We start from the raw sequence: 19,403 nt of genomic DNA, 5'->3' as shown, positions 1-19,403 counted from the left end.
TACAAGAAAAACAATTTTCGATATTGAATTACAGAGTATAATATATTGTAAAGTCTCATATCAAAAATCACGCACGAAAGATAATAAAATAAAATACATAATTTTGAACCAATTAATATGAAAAACATATTTGCCTATATTTTATAATACTTTATTTGATTAAGATTATAGAAACTTTTAAGATTGATATTAAAGTTTCCTAGTCCAACTTCCGGATTTGTCGTTTCCGGTCTATCGAGTAGAGTTGGATGTGAGGTAAATAAAGTTTATCACATGCAGCTAAAGAAATATGAAGTAAATGATAACGAATAAATGCAAATTGATACATTTTTTAATGAAGTGATAATATTTTGATTACCTGAGGTATTTCAGTATCTGTTTTATATAGGTCAGTAATGTTCATAACTGTGTATGATGCAGTGTTCAATTTAGCTTCTCATGCGGTGCATATGTAGAATGGGTTGGAGCTTTAGTGCTGTATGATGATTTAACCTTTTTATTACTTTTAGTTATGTAATAATGACAAATTCAAGTATTATTTTTAAAAAATGACAAAAGGTTAAAGTACACAGGTTTAAGACTACCAATGGTATTAGCAACACCAACTACATAATTTCAAGCTTGTCTAAACCAGTATCAGACATTAAGAGATCAAAAACTTCTCCTTGGCAATTTCGATCAGTTGAACCCTACTTTAGACTTCCAGATCAAAGCCTCATGCAGAAACAAAGTTAATAATAAATGAAGTCTGATTGTAATACCCCTATTGCTTGAAAACAAGAGCACTAAAAGTCAAATATCCTAATGAAACATTGATTATAAAATTGTAGTATAATGTTTTGCTCACTTCTCAGGTCTTTATCCATGCATTTGATCCATGTTCTTGATATGTTGTCATCTGTTTGCAGATGCTTATGTTTTTTTATATGGTTGACCGTCAGGTCACATGTAGTCTTTCATTTGCTGCACATTGAGTGCCATAAAATAAATAACTTCATTATTATTATTCCTAAGAAAATAATTGGAAATGATAGTTTGTATCTTATGGGAAGGAAAGAAGAGGTCCAATTTGCACAGTAAATTAGGATACAACAACTTATTTAATATGTGTTCAGTAGTGCAGTAGTAGTATCAATGTTGATGAAGGAGTCAACTGCATTAGTATCAGGAGCAGACTGGCATAACACCTTAGTCATTGCTAGGCTGATAGTATGTCCAAACACTTTGGATGCCTCAGAAAACCTGTGAAGCATTAGTTGAAGTCTTTATTCTTGGTGCCAGGAGAGCATAGTCAGCAAGAAGGGCTCGATATATGAGTTTGTTTAAACACTTTGACTTTGCATTTAGGTATCTGAAATCTCTGATGTCAGATAGTGGACACTGCATGATAACTTCCTTAATCACTAGATCCTAGTTTAAAACACTGAATGAAGGCAAACCAAAGTAAAAGCTGTGGCAATGTTTTGTACTTAAGAGTATGGCATATAAAATGGGTTATGCCATGGTACAAATTCAACTGCAAACCATATTCCTTCCCATCTATAAGTGACCTACTAATTGTTATGTTGCAGGTAGTGTGAAAAATGACTATCGGAGGAATACGTCCCCGCTGTTTCTTTGATGTTACAATTGGAGATCAGTCAGGTAAACACCCTCAAGATGTTAGTGCAGAAGATACAAATGATATAAGGAGCTAAGACTTCTTTTGACCATTGACAGTTTTGTAACTAATAAATAACACAATTTTACGACCCTTACACTACTGACAGTTTCATAATGAGTACATGCCCCAAGCTTAAAATTCTTGCAGTTTCTTGCAGAGGGAGAATTCATATTAGGTGGCTTGAATGTAGGAAGAAATATGGATGCTGTTTGAAGTTTCTTGTCCCTTTTCCTGAATACCAAAGTGCTCAATCAGTATGATGTGATGCACCTAGTTGATAGGGACCTACTTGTGTTTTGCAAACGCCACTTGGTGAAACAACATGGCATGGACTGCTACTGCAAGTGCCAATGGTCCTTTACATTCTTTATGATGATGATGATTATGTAGTTTTATAACGCGCTAGTATCCGCATCACAAAGATGCGCTCAATGCACGGTGATCCCAGCAGCCACCAAACTGCAGGTCAAATGATAACTTCAAATAAGTTTAAACAAGTGAGTCTTAAGATTTTTCTTGAAAGATGCAAGACTAACAGACTCCTTGGTCGAGAGGGGAAGCGAGTTCCACAAAAGCGGGGCTACATTGGAGAAGGATCTAAAACCCGCAGTCTTCTTGTTAGTATTCCCTGACTGAACACTCGGTCGTTCAAGTCTGAAGTGGGCTGCTGAACGAAGGTTCTGCTGAGGTTGGTAACGGCAAATGAGTTCTTGTAGATATACAGGCGCAAGGTCGTGAAGACAGCCATATGTCAAGGTTAACACTTTGTGCTCAATTCTTTTCTCCACAGGAAGCCAATGTAGGTCACGTAGTACTGGAGTAATGTGGTCAGTTGTTTTCTTTCGTGCAACTATTCCAGCAGCCGTATTTTGCACTCGCTGAAGCCTCGACAACTCGCTCTTTGAAATCCCCCAGAGGCAGCTGTTTACATAGTCTAATTTAGAACCGATGAGGGACACAGCAACTGCATTTGCAGTCTTCTTATTAAAGACTGGGTCGGAGTCGTCCAAGTGTGCGGATATGGAAATAAATGCTTGACTACAGAACTGACATGATCAGACATAGTTAGAAGATTGTCGACATAGAGTCGAGGTTCCATACGAGCTGGAGAGGGGGATTCTAGCTTCACCCACTTGGATGGAGTCTAGAGAGACTTTGCTAAGGCTAAGCTTGGAACCACATAGCATCGCCTCTGTCTTCTCATCATTAAGCTTGAGTTTATTCCTCAGCATCCATGATTGACTCTAACAACACTCTTCTACAGCACAAGCTGCCTCACGCACCGACTCACTGTCAGTACTAAATGAAAAATAGAGTTCAGTGTCATCTGCAAACATCTTACGGTTCCATTATGCTTCTCAATGAGAGGACAAGCTGAGATGTGTAAATAGAAAAAGAACCGGGCCCAAAACAGAGCCTGCAGGGACACGCACAGCAATGGAACTGTCACTGAAGAAGCTTGATTGACCATCACCCTTTGTGTGCGGTCACTGAGGTAGGAATGGAACCACGCAAGGCGGAACCACCAATGCCACCTCCATCTGGAGACGAGTTAGTAGAGTGGTGATGATGATGATGATGATGTAGTGTTTTATAGCGCGCCAGTATCCGCATCATAAAAGATTGAGCTCAATGCGCGGTGATCCAGCAGCCACCAAACTGCAGGTCAAATGAAAACTTCAAAGTTTAAACAAGTGAGTCTTCAGATTTTCTTGAAAGATCCAATACTTATCAGACTCTTGGTCGAGAGGGGAAGCGAGTTCCACAAAAGCGGGGCTACATTGGAGAAGGATCTGAAACCCGCAGTCTTCTTATTAGCATCCCTGACTGAACCACTCGGTCGTTCAAGTCTGAAGTGTGCTGCTGAACGAGGTTCCGCTGGGGTTGGTGACAGCGAATGAGTTCTTGCAGATAGGCAGGCGCAAGGTCGTGAAGACAGCCATAGGTTAAGGTTAAATTTATGCTCAATTCGCTTCTCCACAGGAAGCAATGTAGGTCACTGAAGTACAGGAGTAATATGGTCAGTTGTTTTCTTTCCTGCCACTATCCTCGCAGCCGTTTTTGCACTCGCTGTAGCCTCGACAACTCGCTCTTTGAAATCCCCTCACAGAGGCAGCTGTTGGCATAGTCTAATGTAGAACCGATGAGGGACAGCAAACTGCATTTGCAGTCTTCTTATTAAGACTGGGTCGGAGTCGTCCAAAGAGTGCGGATATGGAAATAACATGCTTGACCACAGAACTGACATGATCAGACTAGTTAGAAGATTGTCAATAGAGTCCAAGGTTCCGTACGGAGCTGGAGAGAGGAATTCTAGCTTGACCCACTTGGATGGAATCTAGAGAGACTTTACTAAGGCTAAGCTTGGAAAACATAGCATCGCATCTGTCTTCTCATCATTAAGCTTGAGTTTATTCTCAGCATCCATGACTTGACCTCTAAGCAACAATCTTTACAGCACAATGCCGCGCACCGACTCACTGTCAGTACTAAATGAAAATAGAGTTCAGTGTCCATCTGCAAACATCTTACGGTTCACATTATGCTTCTCAATGAGAGGACCAAGCTGAGATGTGTAAATAGAAAATAGAACGGGCCCAAAACAGAGCCCTGCGGGACCACCGCACAGCAGTGGAAACTGTCACTGAAGAAGCTTGATTGACCATCACCCTTTGTGTGCGATCACTGAGGTAGGAATGGAACCACTGCAAGGCGGAACCACCAATGCCACCTCCATTTGGAGACGAGTCAGTAGAGTGGAGTGATCAATGACATCGAAGGCCGCACTCAGATCAAGGAGGACCACAAGAGTCACTTTCCCTGCATCCGCACTGCACAGAAGATCGTTCATAAGACGCAGAAGGGCTGTCTCACAGCTGTGCTTGGGTCTATACGCCGACTGGAATTTATCCAATAAGCTGTAGCGGTCCAGGTGGAGTGTCAACTGCTGAGCAACGACACGCTCCACAAGTTTCAAAACAAAAGGCAGATTCGACACAGGTCTATAGTTTTTACACGAGCTCGGGTCCAAGTTGTGCTTCTTTAAGACAGGCTTGATCACAGCTGTTTTAAATTGTCTGGGTACAGAGGCAGAGAAAAGGCTAGCATTGACTATGCGTACTATTACAGGAAGCAGAATGTCAAGGTGCTGGAGATATATGATTCAAGCACTGTTGGAACCATAAGCAGATTGGTGTGAAATTATCCATATTATGCAGCTTATACATCTAGTTTTGATGAGGATAGGTGATTGCTTGATGGTTGCCATTATTTCCATGTCATTAACCCTATGTAAAGATTTTGACATTGCACATACCAACCAAAATATGTCTATGAGCCTTGAAGCATAATTTGTATAAAAGACCTTGAGAATAATTGAGATGAGAAGCCAACACGTATCATGTTATAAGAGAGGAACTCTGCCCAAGGTTTTGCATAAAAATCCTGCAAAAGCTAAAATTAAAGCATCCAGTAAGAACCATAAATTTAGTGAGTCTTTCCGCCCCTACCCCTTCTTAAAGGAGTTTACCATGCTGAAATTATGAATTTCTTCAATACTGTAACAATTGGTGTTTGTTTCAGCGGGGAGAATTGTGTTTGAACTCTTCAATGACGTGTGCCCTAAGACCTGTGAAAACTTCAGAGCTCTATGCACAGGTATTTTATTTGAGCATATTGCATACTCTCCATATTTCAGTGTCTCCATGCATACTGGTTACATTTGTATTGAGCTCTCCTGAAGTTTATGCATTCTTTGCCTCATCACTGTAGTTGGAAACAATGCACACTTACAGACCAACAATATGCCAACAAGAAAAACCACATTTGGTCTTGTAGATGCAAGCTAGCAATAGACTTTGATCATATGCTTAAACATCTGCCTCTGTCCACATCAGTCACTTTTTCTCGATCCACCATTACTCTTTCCCACTCTGTCAGGAATCCCAGTAATTTTTGACACATCATTGTCCTTCAAGAATCACATTAATTTAGTCTGCAAGTCTGTCTTTCTTGGGTGCCAGTTTAGGCTTACATCAAATTCAAGATTGCTATCCTTTGCTATCACACTATTCTTGGCCTTGCCCCAATCTGTCTGTCTGAGCTTGTGTCACCCTAGCAGCCTGGCAGGTCAGCTATCTCTGCCCACACCATTTTTCCACCATGTTCGGATCTCTGCATTTCTTTGTGTTACTGGCGTAGTTGACTGTGCATGTAAGTGTATGTTCTGCTTGATTGTGATGTCCATCTCTATCACATGATCATCTACCTCCCATCTTGTAAAGCACATAGAGCTGTAGGGAAATGCATTATATCGATCCTATGATGATTATCATTATTAGATATCTGCCAAAATAAGCATGATAAAAGGTATGGTTGGCCATTCTGGCAAATTACAAATATACCTAAGCACTTTAGACAGTTTGTGTTTGTGGTCGTTCATGCAATCCAGGGTTGCCTAGTTGAATGTCTAACTCATCAAGAAAATAATGTGCTGCAGGGGAAAGGGGCACTAGTGAGAAGACTGGACAGACTCTCCACTACAAGGGCGCCCCCTTTCACCGTGTGGTGAAGGACTTTATGGTCCAGGGAGGCGATTTTACTAAAGGTCAGTAACAATAGCATATTTACTCTGGGGATCCCCATTTTGTTAATGCTCACTGTCAAAAATGTTCTACAAACTCAAACTGCAGTTTACTTTAGTAAATTTCGTTACAAAATTATACATTTGATTATAATCTAAATTGTATGAGCATGAAATGTATTAGATGTCTCATAGTATATGATGATTTACATAGACATCGCATTTTCTGTGAAATATTTCTGAATTCTGAAATATAATTAAAAGCAGTTCTGTGTGCATAGTGGGGGACTAGCCTCCATTCAGTAAGTGGTTACTTAATGAGGAGGGTTTTAAGATGTGTACAAGAATGCACTCCCCTCCCCACACCACCTTCTGATGACGTGACCAAACTGAAACAGTATATGAGTGTGTTATTTGTAAAATCTAAGTGAATAACCACCTTCACTTCTTGAGAGGGATGCCTGTTCAGATTTTATTAAGGAAAATTCACAACTCATCCCAGTTCTTTGAAAAATGATTGTTCTCGGTAGACTTTGATTATTAAAAGGCTTGTTTTTTATGTTTCTCCTAAATTTTCTGCTTCAGGTGATGGTACAGGGGGTGAATCTATTTATGGAGATGTCTTCCAAGGTAGGTTATTTGGGATTGTCTCCATTTTTTGTTTTATTTTGCTTTTTTTTTTTTTTTTTTTTTTTTTTTTTTTTTGTGGTTGGGTTGTTTTTTTGTTTTGTTTTTTTTAAGTTTTGGCAACCTTTCTCCTCTCTACACACAGTGTCTTTTCTCCTAGACCTCTGACATGTTATGAAGTTTATATGTAATTAGAAACAATTTTGTAAAATATGAAAGAAGGCATAACATATTCATCCTTGTTCATAATTATTATCACATAAACATGTGTATTTAATTTTCTTACATTATTTTTACAGATGAGAATTTTAAAATCAAACACGATAAAGAATTCCTCCTTTCCATGGCTAATCGTGGAAAGGACACAAATGGATCCCAATTTTTCATGTAAGTATTAAAAACAGGAAGCAATATTGCGCTTGAATAAAACCTTTTAAAGGTGAAGGTTCTTGGCTTCTCACTTTATCAATCACCTTCATTCGTGGGTACTTTTTTGTTTATCGCATAAGTATTATCAGCATTTTTTCACAGATATAATCAGCCTCTTTTTTTCAGAGATCTTTCACTCAATTAAATGTGTATGTATTAAAAATTATTGGATTTTGATAATTATTTGAAACTTAAATTAACTATGTCTTTTTTTAAATTGGTCCAAATGTTTCACATCCAAGCATCAGCCATTGGTATTGGGATCAATTTGTAAGTTTTAACTACTTTGTTAGCAGCCAGCTTAGCAGAACCAAGAATTAAAAGAAAAAAAGAAGGCATGGAAAGGGGGGGACTGTGACTGGCATAAACATTTCACCGATTAAAGCCTTGTAATAGTCACAATTTTATGAAATGTCAGAGTTACTTATTGTGAATCCACTTTTTATATCTCAATTTTTGTCGTAGCTCTAAATTTGGAAGTTCAGGGAAGAGTTTTTTTTTTTAAAAAAAGGACATAAGGTGCCTTAGCATCTTTCCAGCATCATTGCCAACACCAGGAATTTTACTGAGTTATTAAAATGTCAGAAGGATCTTGATGAAAGTTCAAAGATAATTATGAGATCTAAGATCAAGGTTATTTCTTTTTTTGTTTTTTGGGTTTTTTTTTAACAGTACAGAAGGACATCATTTGTATATGTTTTTGAGTTTGTCCTTAAAAAAACCTGGGTTTTTTGTGTACAGGAGAGATTCATTATGCTATATCTTAGCAGATAAATTGTCTTTCGTTAAAAAATTTACATCAGGATCTTGATACATGTAATATAGTTGATAATCATTACATGGTAGGAAAACATTCCTAAAATTCAACAGATTATTTGTCTTTTGTTTTCACTTGAGAAATGATCTTTAATTTGGGAGAAATAAACATGTTACACTAATGTTTGGCTGTATTTTATTTTGGATCCAAACCTCACAAACTGGTATTTTATAATAATAATAATAAAAATATAAAACAAAAATATTACAGTAATTAGTGCATTCAACTCTAGATGAACAACAGTTGTTTAGATGGAAACTCAGACGACTGCTTTTGATTGAGAAGCCTCATCTAATCTGCACCAGTGCAGAAACTTATAAAAGATCCAGGGGTTGGGCAGCATGAAACTGGTTACAAATATTGAGAAAGTAGATATCAAACATATCTGACACTGGTTTATTTTGTTCTCAGATGCTTACAGGCAATTTTTCACTTGTCTTGCATTTGAATCATGTCTGGAAACAGGTGAGTAAGTCCTGGGTATGAATGTTAATAAGATTTTTATCCTGTGTCTCATCACTGACAGAGCCGACCGCCTAAAACCCTCCGCTGGCATGCAGGTAACAGTTTGAAGGAATGGTCGGCCAAGCTCCAAAGCAACGTTGGATTATCGGCTTTACCATCGCTGCACATGCACTTTCTCGTTGTATTTGGGGGAGGGTTTACCATATACATGTTATAGGCATTGGAGTCTTATGTACTTGAGAAACTCTTGTTGCTGTTGCATATGGGCTCTTTAAGCTGCCATTTGTTCTGGGGTTTGTTTGTGATAAACCTTTCATCAGAGAATGTTACTGTTTTAATTTTCTATTTTTCAGTATGACATTTTAGTGATTTACGCCTGATGTGTGTGTTTACACGTAATATTTTAGAACATAGGAAAAAATGCTTTCTTCTATAAGATGCTTAGGTGAGAGAGTTATTCTTTATCATAGGAAAGTATGGGGAACATTTTTAAAAATAGATGAAAATCTTTTATTCAGAAGCCCCAACGCATAAGCAGCCTTGAAGAGAAAACCTGCCAACAGCAACCTGCATTTCTCACATAAATGAGCATATTTAGTTTGCCAGGCTGCAAAATGTATAATACCAGCATTAAAAGGTTTGAAGGTGATGTGGGGAAGGTGGAATGAGATAATTGTAATTAAAAAGTAAATCAGCTGTTGCATGAGTATTTGTGTACACAGAGAAAAGAAAGATGGTTTTCCATACAAAAGCAACATCCTGACTTAAGTTGTGAGGCTTGTAGACCTGCTTTATTATAATGATTTTTAAAGCTGGCGGTTGAGGGGGGAAGAAGGTGCGTGGTCTTCTCAAGAATCTTGCTATTAATCAATGATTTGAATACTTTGGATGTAGATAGGAGCTTACCCTCAGGTTGAAGTGCTGAACAATGTAACATCTGTTTCTTGTTTCAGAACCACAAAGCCAGCACCACATTTGGACAAGTATGTAAACTTGTTTCTCCTTTCCTCAAAAGGACTTTTATTGTACAAATTAGCTAACTGCTGGAGTTTTTTGGGGTTTTTTTTTTTTTTCCAGAAGAGGGAGGGGACCTGCAACAGTGATACAACTGGATTTAAGACAGTAGATATCACAGTTTGAGCTGCTCACAAACTGTACTTTTTGCGTGTTTAATGACTACCACCACACATTGTTGCTTCTACTTAGGCTTCTGCAAGTACTACATAGAGCTGTTAACTTCTTTAAGCACCTGCGAGTATTACAAAGAGCTATGAACTTCTTTAGCATTACATCCTTCTCTCCCCAAATCCCCAAAGATTATTAGTGCAAAAAATAGTCACGAGCTAGCACTGCCCAGAGTGGTGCTCACTAACTTTTGAACTCAAGTAATACCTTGGGTTAATTCTAAGGTATGGTTAAAAGGGATTCTTTTTTGTCATTCATAATGCTGGTTATGTGTGCAGTGTCCATGTTGTGTTTGGCCATGTACTGAGTGGACAAGATATTGTCAAGAAGATTGAAAGTCTTCCCACAGATGCCCGGAGCCGACCCAGTACCATTGTAGCCATCTCAAATTGTGGTGAACTGGTCCTTCAATACAAAAGAAAAGGTGTGTCTACTAGTCTAACACTAGATCAACATTGTCTAGTGCCTTCTACAGCTTTGATTGCTGAAAGACAATTTTACTTTTAAAATATATTTGCCTGTGCCATATATTGCGAGAAAGAATTTTGCTGTGATTTAAAACTGCTTTGTGCAAGCTTATGATTTTGTTTTAACAACATGGTCCTAGTAGTGTGCATTTTCGTGGCATTTCAAAAGCAAATAGACTTGTCTGAATGAAAATGCTGAACAAAGATACAGGTAAAGGCGAGTTGATAAGTGCTGTGAAGTAAACCCTAACCCTAACCCTAACCACAGCTCAGAAACAATGTCAGCTTTAACAGCAGGATCTGGCTTTGTCTTGTACTCTTGTACAAGTTGGTGCTTCTTCAGCAGAGGTAAACACTATGAGTAACAGTAATGAAATAATTCTTATGTAAAAAGCTTAGGATTATCAGAACCTTTACTATCTGTTAACAATTATTTTAAAGTTCTTTCTGTCAAGGGTAGCTTATTCTAATGTCATTAGCAGTTCTGTAGAGAACATTACAAATGTATCGTCATCAGTAATAATCTGTGGTATCTCCAGGAACCAAAAAAAAGAATGTTCAAGCCTCCGCATCGTCCTCCAGTTCGGAGTCCTCTAGTTCCGAGTCAGAGTCATCAAGCTCCGATTCTGAGCAAGAGAAAAAGAAGAAGAAAAAAAAGAAAAAGGAGAAGAAAAGTCGATCAAAGAACAAGAAGAAGACAAAGGAGTCACGTGACGAGAGAGCAGCATCTGAAGAAGGGGAAATTGAAGAGTGAGTTGTTTTCGCTGCAAACTTGAGACTGCAGCATCACTGTGTGACCTGTGTGATTTAACAAAAAGTCAAAATTGAAGCATCAGAATGAGAGAGTTGTGCTTGTCCTTTCAGCTGTTGTCTGTCTACTATCTCTACATTTTTTCTGGCAGGATGATGATGCAACACTAGCATTTGTAACTATGATCTGTTCCCATCCTAAGGGTAAAAAAGCATGCCAGGAATGTATTTAGACATGGTCTGTAACTTTCAGAAATGCTTTTGTGCAAAGCAGAAACTGAATTAAAGAAAGGACAAGACTAGAGAAGATGAACTGAGAACAAAATAATAATGTGGACCTAACAAAATAGATTAATCAATTGATGCGATATAGTTAGCTAATGTTTCAATGAAAGAAAAACGTCTTCATTGACATTAAAAAGAGAACAGCAGTGTCTAAAAGCTATTATTGTTTATTCATGCAGGGCATTTCAGTTGAAGCAGGATATCTAAAACTGGAGAAAAATTAAATAAATGCCACATAAATCGTATACATGCCTAAATTCGATCGCATAAAATTTATAAAATTTGTTGTCATAGTTTTCGTAACTGAGAAATGAATGCATTTTTGTAGCTAGACCTTCCACCAACTTCATACAAATCATATATATTAAAGGAGGAAAATATTCTCATTTTCATCTTCTCTGCATTTGACCATAATTCATTTTCAGGAATGGTGTTGACTCCCATCCCACCCTTTGATTTCAACATTATCAGCTGTTTGATATTTTGCTAATTTGAAGATGCCTTCAATAACAGTTAAAGAGAGAAGAATTTATCTAACTCCATTTTGAGAGGGAACATATTCTTGAGAGGGTAAATGGGTTCAGTGTAGTCAAAGAGGAAAATGATATGAGGCTGAATCAAAAAATGTATTGGGAGTGAAATTGACCTTAAGATAGAAAGACTGATAATGAAGGCAAATGGCATGTCATTTGATAAGAAGAAAAAGATCTATTTCATTCGGATTATTTCTCTTGACCACATGCAGACCTGTGTGCACTTTCCTCCACACTCTGCTCTGTAATATTACATTGTATCTCGTGTCTTGATTTTTTATTGCTAGTTGCTGTTTTAAATTAGGCTTCTGTCTAAAACAACAAGTCTGGCAGCAGATATGGTAAAGGATACTTTAACTAGCGATGCACTGAGAATTATGATATACTGCTAAATGTTGTTAATTTTGTCCACAGAGGAGAAATAGAGCCTGAGAAAGAAAAACTTCTGACCGTATTTGCTGACATCCGACGAGATGAAATCCCTGATGTGCCATTTCAGAAGTTTTTGTACCGTGGCAAACCTGATGAAGATGCTAATGCTGGTGGAGATTCAAGGTAAGGTGATATCAAGGACTTACTTCGTGTTTCCTCCAAATTTTTCTTGTAACCTTCCAAGATGTCTTCATCTGATGACCATGGTCACTGGACGTTTAGCTACTCAGCAGCAAAACAATGGAACTCTTCCCATCCATATCCGCCACCTACCCATCTTCAAATCCTTTAAACATGCACTAAAGAGACATCTGTTCCATGGGCATTACCCCATTACACCGATCAACATAATGTTAGTCCATTTTGTAACCCTTTCTTTCAATTTTTTTGTCTATGCTTGGTTGTACTTCTTCGTGAGCATGATCATGCACTAGAAAAATCTCATTTCATTATTATTGCAGCTTTCAGTGGCTTATCTCTCTTGCCATCCATTGTAAAAGTTTAGTCTCAAGCATTTCTTTCACATTCAGTAGATGAGATTAATGATTTTGTGTAACAAATTTCCTGTTGTGAGTACTGCATAAAATTTGGAAGTTGAACAGTTCAAATCAATGTAACAGATTTCGTTTCTGAAATTTTCTTTCAAGCAGATCATAGCTGTCTGTATCTTTTCGATATGATAAAAATGTGCTGCAGGCCAACAAACCGTGACAGACAGCAGTCACCACGTGGGTATGAGAAACGGCGCCCTCAGGATGGCAGGCCCTACAGTTCAAGAGTGAAGTATTCTTCAACTGGTCGTCGCATCAAAGGCAGAGGAAGCATTGTGAGTATTAGAGATGCTGTTTATTTTTCATACTGTATGACTGCATGGAGATCACCCTACTAGCTGTCAGTATTATAGATGCTGTTTAGTATTCATATATGATAATATGGTGATCACTACTAGCTACCTCTCAATTGAAGCTGTCCACTCCTAATTGGCCAGAAATGACCAGTGAACAGGGGGGACCTCAAAATCAACCAAATCCTAAATGCTTCCTCTCTGGCAAGTGAGTTTAGCATTCCAGTTTCTTTCTAACCTGACTAAGATCTCATTGGGGTTTTTTTTTTTTTCCCACTCCCTTGTTCACTGGGTGCAGGTTTTATGGCAACATAAAGAAGCCTTATGTTGCATGATATGTGGCAGTCTCCTGCCGGCTGTCATGCTCACTGCTTGCTGCTTTATAACTTAAGAAACATGGTGCTTTTCCTGGAGTTCCCCATGTTGCCCCATGGCAGCAACTTCCCCCTCGTTTCATGACTATGGCCCCAGGTAATTCTGCATGTGTGTCACATTCCCATGAGGTTCAACATTCTCATGGACTTTCTTAGCAGGAAGAGGCAGATAGTTTTTTCCCAAATGGTTTCTCCACCCAGCAGCTTTTCTGCCTCATCCCTCAGAAGCTGTGGCATTACAGCTGTTCCAAGGACCTCCACCTTAGCAAAAATGACAAAGCATTGACACAAGTTGCATTTCAATACAATTAAATACAATAAAACCTCCCTATTAAGAATCTAAAATCTACCAAAATTGGGTCATAACTTAAAGGGGTCGCAGCAGGAAGTCTGCTATTTCAGGAACCATGACTTCAAACCCTTATAAATTCAAGTTCATTTATTGAAATTTTGAAATAATGCTTTAAAACGATATCATAATGCCATTTTGTGGTTTTCACTTTCACTTACTCACACTTTAACTCTCCAGGTATGAGCAATCAGTATATATGTACCACAGCAGACAGAGATGCTTTCTAAAAATGCACTATTTATATTTTTGAAGTCACAATAAAGCACAACTAGTTACAAATATCTCATAGTCACCTGACTTCTGCCAAAGATCATAAACGAAGCATAATCATCTGATGTACACTGATAAAGAGATAATGAGCAGGGTCAGGAGTTGATCATTTCAGTCAAAAACCAACCATTTCACCTCGGCTATATCGGCCTACCACCTGAGTTGTTAATTTAAGAGAAAATGTTTTTTATGGGCTTGATTTTAATCAAACGTCTGCAGATACATTTAATACGAACCTCCAAGCTGAAGAATACTGACAACAAAGGCTTTTTTTTTAAACAGTTAAAAGAAAATCACATTATTCACCATTGTGTGATATGTTCTCAGAGTGTGCATTGCAGAGCAACCATTATTGTTTAGAATGATGGTAGCTGAACTTCTTAAAAGAATGTATGGCTCTATTGATAATATTTGATATTAATAGCTACTCCTGTCATTGGAGATTGATTTGTCTTTTGAGTCTTGATGTTGGGACAATAAAGGACAGCAGTAATATGGTTTGGGTCAAAATAACTGGTGTCCCCAATGAACAAGCAGTCTCCATCAAAATGTACTTATTTTGCATGATTTCTGCAGAAAATCTTAATATACAGTAAGCCAGATGTAGTCATTTTAAAATCTATTTAATTTTTTCAACACTCAACATTTTGCAAAAAAACGTTGTCATAGAGCGTAAACTGTTGGTCGTAAGTCTTGTTGGGGAGAGTCATACTAGGAATTACATTTATATAGCAAAACATGTCCATGAAAAATTTTGGGGTTGTAACTGAGGGGAAATGTAATTGGGAAGGTCTTAAGCAGGTTTTACTGTAAATGAACTTGAATTTATAGATGCTTTAAGTCGGGGTAAATGGAATGAAAGCAGACTGGTTAATCTCCCTAATATGATCCCTCTCTGTCTCACTTATGACCTGATTATGTTGGATTTTAGCGAGTACTAATAGGGAGATATATGCTGTTTCTGTAGCTTGGTAAATGGAGTGAGTAAACATATTTGCACTTACAGGTTGGGACAAGTACAAAAAAATATCTTTTTGTCTTTTAAAGCGATTTCGGTCCCGAAGTCGGTCACGCAGTGTTACACCTCCTCACTGGCGTCGTGAACTGAATCGCATCATCAAACCCACCCAGCAGCCAAACCCACAGACAGAGGATCGCTGGGTCAAAGGTGACCGTCTGCAGCAAAACGAACGTCCTGGGGCCAAATCACGACTAGGAATCCGTGTGGAGTCAGAACACATGGAGGAACAGCAATTTGAAAGAGGAAGATCTGGCAACGATGAAGACGATGGGTAAGTCTTTGTGTGTGGATAGCATGAAGTGCTACATTTTTCTAAAAAAATCTTGGGAAACCATTTTGTGCCGAATTAAAGGTATGACCATGTTTACCACAAAGTGTAGCATGATTCCTCTAATTTACTTTTTTTCCCCCCTGCTTTAAGAGAAGAAGAACAGACCAGAGGAGGGAAGAAGGAGAAAGAAAAGCAGAAGGAAAAGACCGAGAACAAGAAGTAAGTGATTATCACATCTCTGAGTGAAAAGAGGTATCTAAGGTGAAGCAGCTTAAACACAGCATGACACTCAGTGTTTGACAGGTTGATCATCTGTTTCAATAGACAGTACACGTAAGTGTTGCCTATTGATGTAAGTGACAATTATGAAAATACAGCTACACTACATAGAAAGTATGTATCAGATGTCTTAGGAAACTTTTTTTTTTATTATTCTTTCTCTGAGAAACAAACCACCTAAACTGAGTTTCTAAAGAATCCATCTGTGTTACTTTACACCCATTTTCTTGTTCTGTTTTAGACACAAGAAGCACAAAAAGAGTGACAAACACAAGAAGAAGCATAAAAATGACAAAGATGTTGGCACGGATGAGGAGAAAAACAAGAAGCAGGAAAGGAGTAGAAGACAAAAGGATGAGTCTGATGAAGAGAAAGGGAAGCAGAAGACTATGCAGGACCCGGCAGAAATCAATAGTGGTGCTGAGAGTGACAGCGATGCAAAGAACAGAAAGAGTGAGCAAAGAAGAGTACAGAAACGTACAGAGAAAGAAGAAAAGTCACTTGGGAAGTTAGGTCAACATGGTCGTTCAGGCAGTCGTGACAAGAGAGCTCAGCCAGAAACTCAAAAAAGGATGAAAAGCTCTTCAAGAGACAGGCGAGATAGTCGTAGAGATTCTGAGAAAAAGAGTCACTCAAAGTCTCCTCCTGTAGAGAAAAAAGATAAAAAAACACGTGGAAGAGACAGAAAAGATTCTGACTCACAGGACAAACGATCAGCAGACAGACGAAGATCAAGGTCACGAGAAAAGCGAGTGGCTCAGCAGCGCTCAAGATCAAAAGAAGGTGCTCAGCTTCGCAGGTCACGCTCAGCAGATAAACGACAACCTTCTCAACGACAAAACTGGTCACCAGAAAAAAGGAGACCACTTCGCAGCCATGATGACCGCAACAGATCCAATTCAGGTGATCGCAGGCATTCCAAGTCACATTCACCAAACCGAAGTCGTCGCTCAAGATCCAAGGAAAGCGAAACAAAGCGTAGATCATTGCCAGAAAGACGAGTTGGTTATGCAAACAGATGGAGACGGGGTAGTCCAGGATTCCGAAGAAGCCCAGCACGCAGGAGTGGTCCAAACAGGGGACGCTCTCCACCACGAGGAAGGAGGGGCAGGTCATCATCAAGTTCATCAGAGTCAGATTCAGATGCTGAACGCAAGAGATTGCGTGAACTGGAGGCTCGAAAAGCCAGGCTGTTGAGGTAATAAAAGCTGGCTGCACAGTAATGGAATTATTATAATAATAGTACTGAGGATTTGTATAGCCAAAATTTGCTGAGTGCTTTACATTAATCATACATAGTCTAAATCATCCAAAATCATGTACCAACAGACTCGTGCACTTCAATAACATACACTCACACACGAAGTAAATTATATACATGCATTGTGCACACTCATGGTCAAGACAGGGTCACAGAGAAGTCGTCATTCTCAAGAAATGTGTCTTGTTTGGACTTAAAGGTCATAAATACAGTGAGTGACAAAAACTGACAGGTAATCCGTTCCAAGTTGATGAGGCTTGGTAGGAGAAAGACCTCAGTCAATATGTCTTTGTCATATTAGGATTTGCAGAATCTTGGTGTCAGAAGATGAGCGAAAAAATCATGCATAGATGGGAGTGAGTTTAGAAAGATACTGAGGACCAGTGCCACAAATGGCGAAGTAAAGTGGAAAGTTTGTAGACTGTATGGTTTACGACTGGCAACCATTGAACAGAGTGAATGATGGGTGATATATGTTCATATCTAGATGGTCTACAGATGAGGCGAGTAGCATTATTCTGGATCATTTGAAGTCTGTCAAGAAAATACTCAAGAATTACAATAGTCCATCCTTGACAGCACAGAGGCACAGATTAGAGTTTTAGTTGCATCAGTAGTAAGATAGGTAAGCAGTTCTACAGACATGAGAAATATGCTGATGAAAAAGTCTAACTCTGATGGAGAATGACACACTAAGCTGCAGACAGAAGTAGTGACAGGAATGGTTGAGTTATTTATTATTGACAGAGATGGGGGAGAGAAGGATGGCTCAGAAATTTATTTGGACAAGTAGCAGTTCAGTCTTGTCGTCAATAAGTTGCAATCATCTATGCATTCCTGTGTCCATGTCAGTAGTCCAGAGAGTTCAGTAAGTGGAGCTGACTGATAAAGCTGTGTATCATTAGCATAACTCATGTGTGGCATGGTATGGCGTGACATAACATCAGAGGGGAGGTATATAACACAAATTATTTAATGCATCACCCTTTGCCATACTTTTTGTATGATGTTTTCCTTATTTTATAAAAAAGGATATAGACCACTGCACAAAAGACTCTGAACTACATTATTCTCTCTGATGCTAAAAGAAAGAATTAAAGCACCTGACAGTCCCAATTTTAGTCATCTTTACACAAAATATGTTTAAATTCTTATTTCACTATATACATTTCTTAAATTTTATTTTCAGCAAAGCTTACAGCACTCATTAAGCATTATAAGTCAAAGAGAAAGGTCAGTGTGCTGGACCTTGGGGTGGACTGGTAGGCAGGGTAGTGGAAGCATGTTGGAAGTTTCTGGGTCTTAGATGGGATGCTTTTAAGAAATCTAAAGGGTACTTTGTGCATGCAAAGCCATTGCCTGAATAATGTTCCTATAAGAGACGATATAATATACAATAAGACTGTATAGGGTCCAGAAGGAAAACCATGTGGCCTACATCGTGTCTTCTGAAATGAAGTTTGTCTCCATGTGTATCATCAGCTTAACAACTACTTTTCCATTTCCAGTCGGCCTGTCATGCGTAAATCTGAAAGCCCACCACCAACACATTGGAAGCCTGGTCAGAAGCCACTGGCTGGTAAATCGGCTTCTAACAGCACCTTAGATGCGTGAGTGCTTTGCTGTCATCATGGTCTCTAACATTGGTGAACTCTGATTAATTTTTCTGTTTGTGATCCATCATCTGGTCAGAGTGAAAAGAATGGCTGCAGTTTTGGGGGTTTTTTGTTTTATGTTTTTTAGGAAGGATGGGTTGCAGAATCTGTTTTGAATTATTTATCTTACCCACTTTGTTTTTTCTTTTAAGACCATCGCATCTGGAAAGTGAGGCACCTGCTCATGGCCAACAGCTGTTAAAAGATCTGCCATTGCCAGAAACCACATCTCAGCAGCTAGCTTCCTCCAAAACATCACATGAGAAATTGGAAACATCGGAGAAACCAAAAATTCTCTATGATTTAGATGCTGAGGAGCCTATGACTACAATACCTGTCAAGGCACCACAGCCTACAAATGAGAAGGCCATGAGATCTAGGTCGTCGTCCTCGTCCTCTGTCAGTTCTCGGTCTCGTTCAGGCTCCAGCAGCGATTCACGGTCACCACCTAAAAAAAGGGCCTCATCTGACAGTGATGCGGACGCCAAGAAGGAGAAGAAAGTAGTGGAGGTGAGTTCACTGCTCCAAGCAACACTGGTTGCCTGTTCAGGCTTATCTCCCCTACACTGTTAACATGCTATGCTATTCCACTTTTGGCAGTTTGCAGTCTGTCTTACCATGTTTTTCACTCTTCTTAGGTTTTTTTTTCTTTTTATCATTATCAGGATAACAAATTAGCATTACATGTGGTGGTATGTTGAGTATTTATCCATGATGCCAGCTCCTCGCCAAATATCTGCATCAGGATCACAACAACAGTGGTAGGTTAGATAGGATCTGGCATTGCTGTAAGATCAGGTTCACTACCAAGTACAAGCTGTACAAATCCCTGGTAGTGCCA

At 38.8% G+C, this 19,403-nt stretch overlaps 1 protein-coding gene across 2 annotated transcripts in view; it reads left to right on the top strand.

Annotated features, from left to right (window-relative positions):
- The first annotated feature begins 188 nt into the window (after nt 1-188).
- The window catches only part of LOC112554973 (peptidyl-prolyl cis-trans isomerase 1-like), a 25,918-nt gene continuing 6,703 nt past the window's right edge, over nt 189-19,403 (top strand). For both annotated transcript variants that reach the window (XM_025223070.1, XM_025223061.1), the window contains exons 1-16: nt 189-255; nt 1,572-1,644; nt 5,246-5,320; nt 6,162-6,269; nt 6,831-6,875; nt 7,172-7,259; nt 9,537-9,566; nt 10,047-10,192; nt 10,775-10,985; nt 12,218-12,358; nt 12,932-13,061; nt 15,123-15,367; nt 15,518-15,586; nt 15,888-16,844; nt 18,416-18,517; nt 18,715-19,072. In XM_025223070.1, coding sequence (XP_025078855.1) covers nt 1,584-1,644; nt 5,246-5,320; nt 6,162-6,269; nt 6,831-6,875; nt 7,172-7,259; nt 9,537-9,566; nt 10,047-10,192; nt 10,775-10,985; nt 12,218-12,358; nt 12,932-13,061; nt 15,123-15,367; nt 15,518-15,586; nt 15,888-16,844; nt 18,416-18,517; nt 18,715-19,072 — 2,766 coding nt within the window. In that variant the 5' untranslated portion in view covers nt 189-255; nt 1,572-1,583. The remainder of the gene's footprint in view (nt 256-1,571; nt 1,645-5,245; nt 5,321-6,161; nt 6,270-6,830; nt 6,876-7,171; nt 7,260-9,536; nt 9,567-10,046; nt 10,193-10,774; nt 10,986-12,217; nt 12,359-12,931; nt 13,062-15,122; nt 15,368-15,517; nt 15,587-15,887; nt 16,845-18,415; nt 18,518-18,714; nt 19,073-19,403) is intronic.

This window comes from Pomacea canaliculata, linkage group LG2 (genome assembly GCF_003073045.1).
Source record: "Pomacea canaliculata isolate SZHN2017 linkage group LG2, ASM307304v1, whole genome shotgun sequence".
NCBI lineage: Eukaryota > Metazoa > Mollusca > Gastropoda > Architaenioglossa > Ampullariidae > Pomacea > Pomacea canaliculata.
This window is presented reverse-complemented; position numbering and strand designations above follow the sequence as displayed.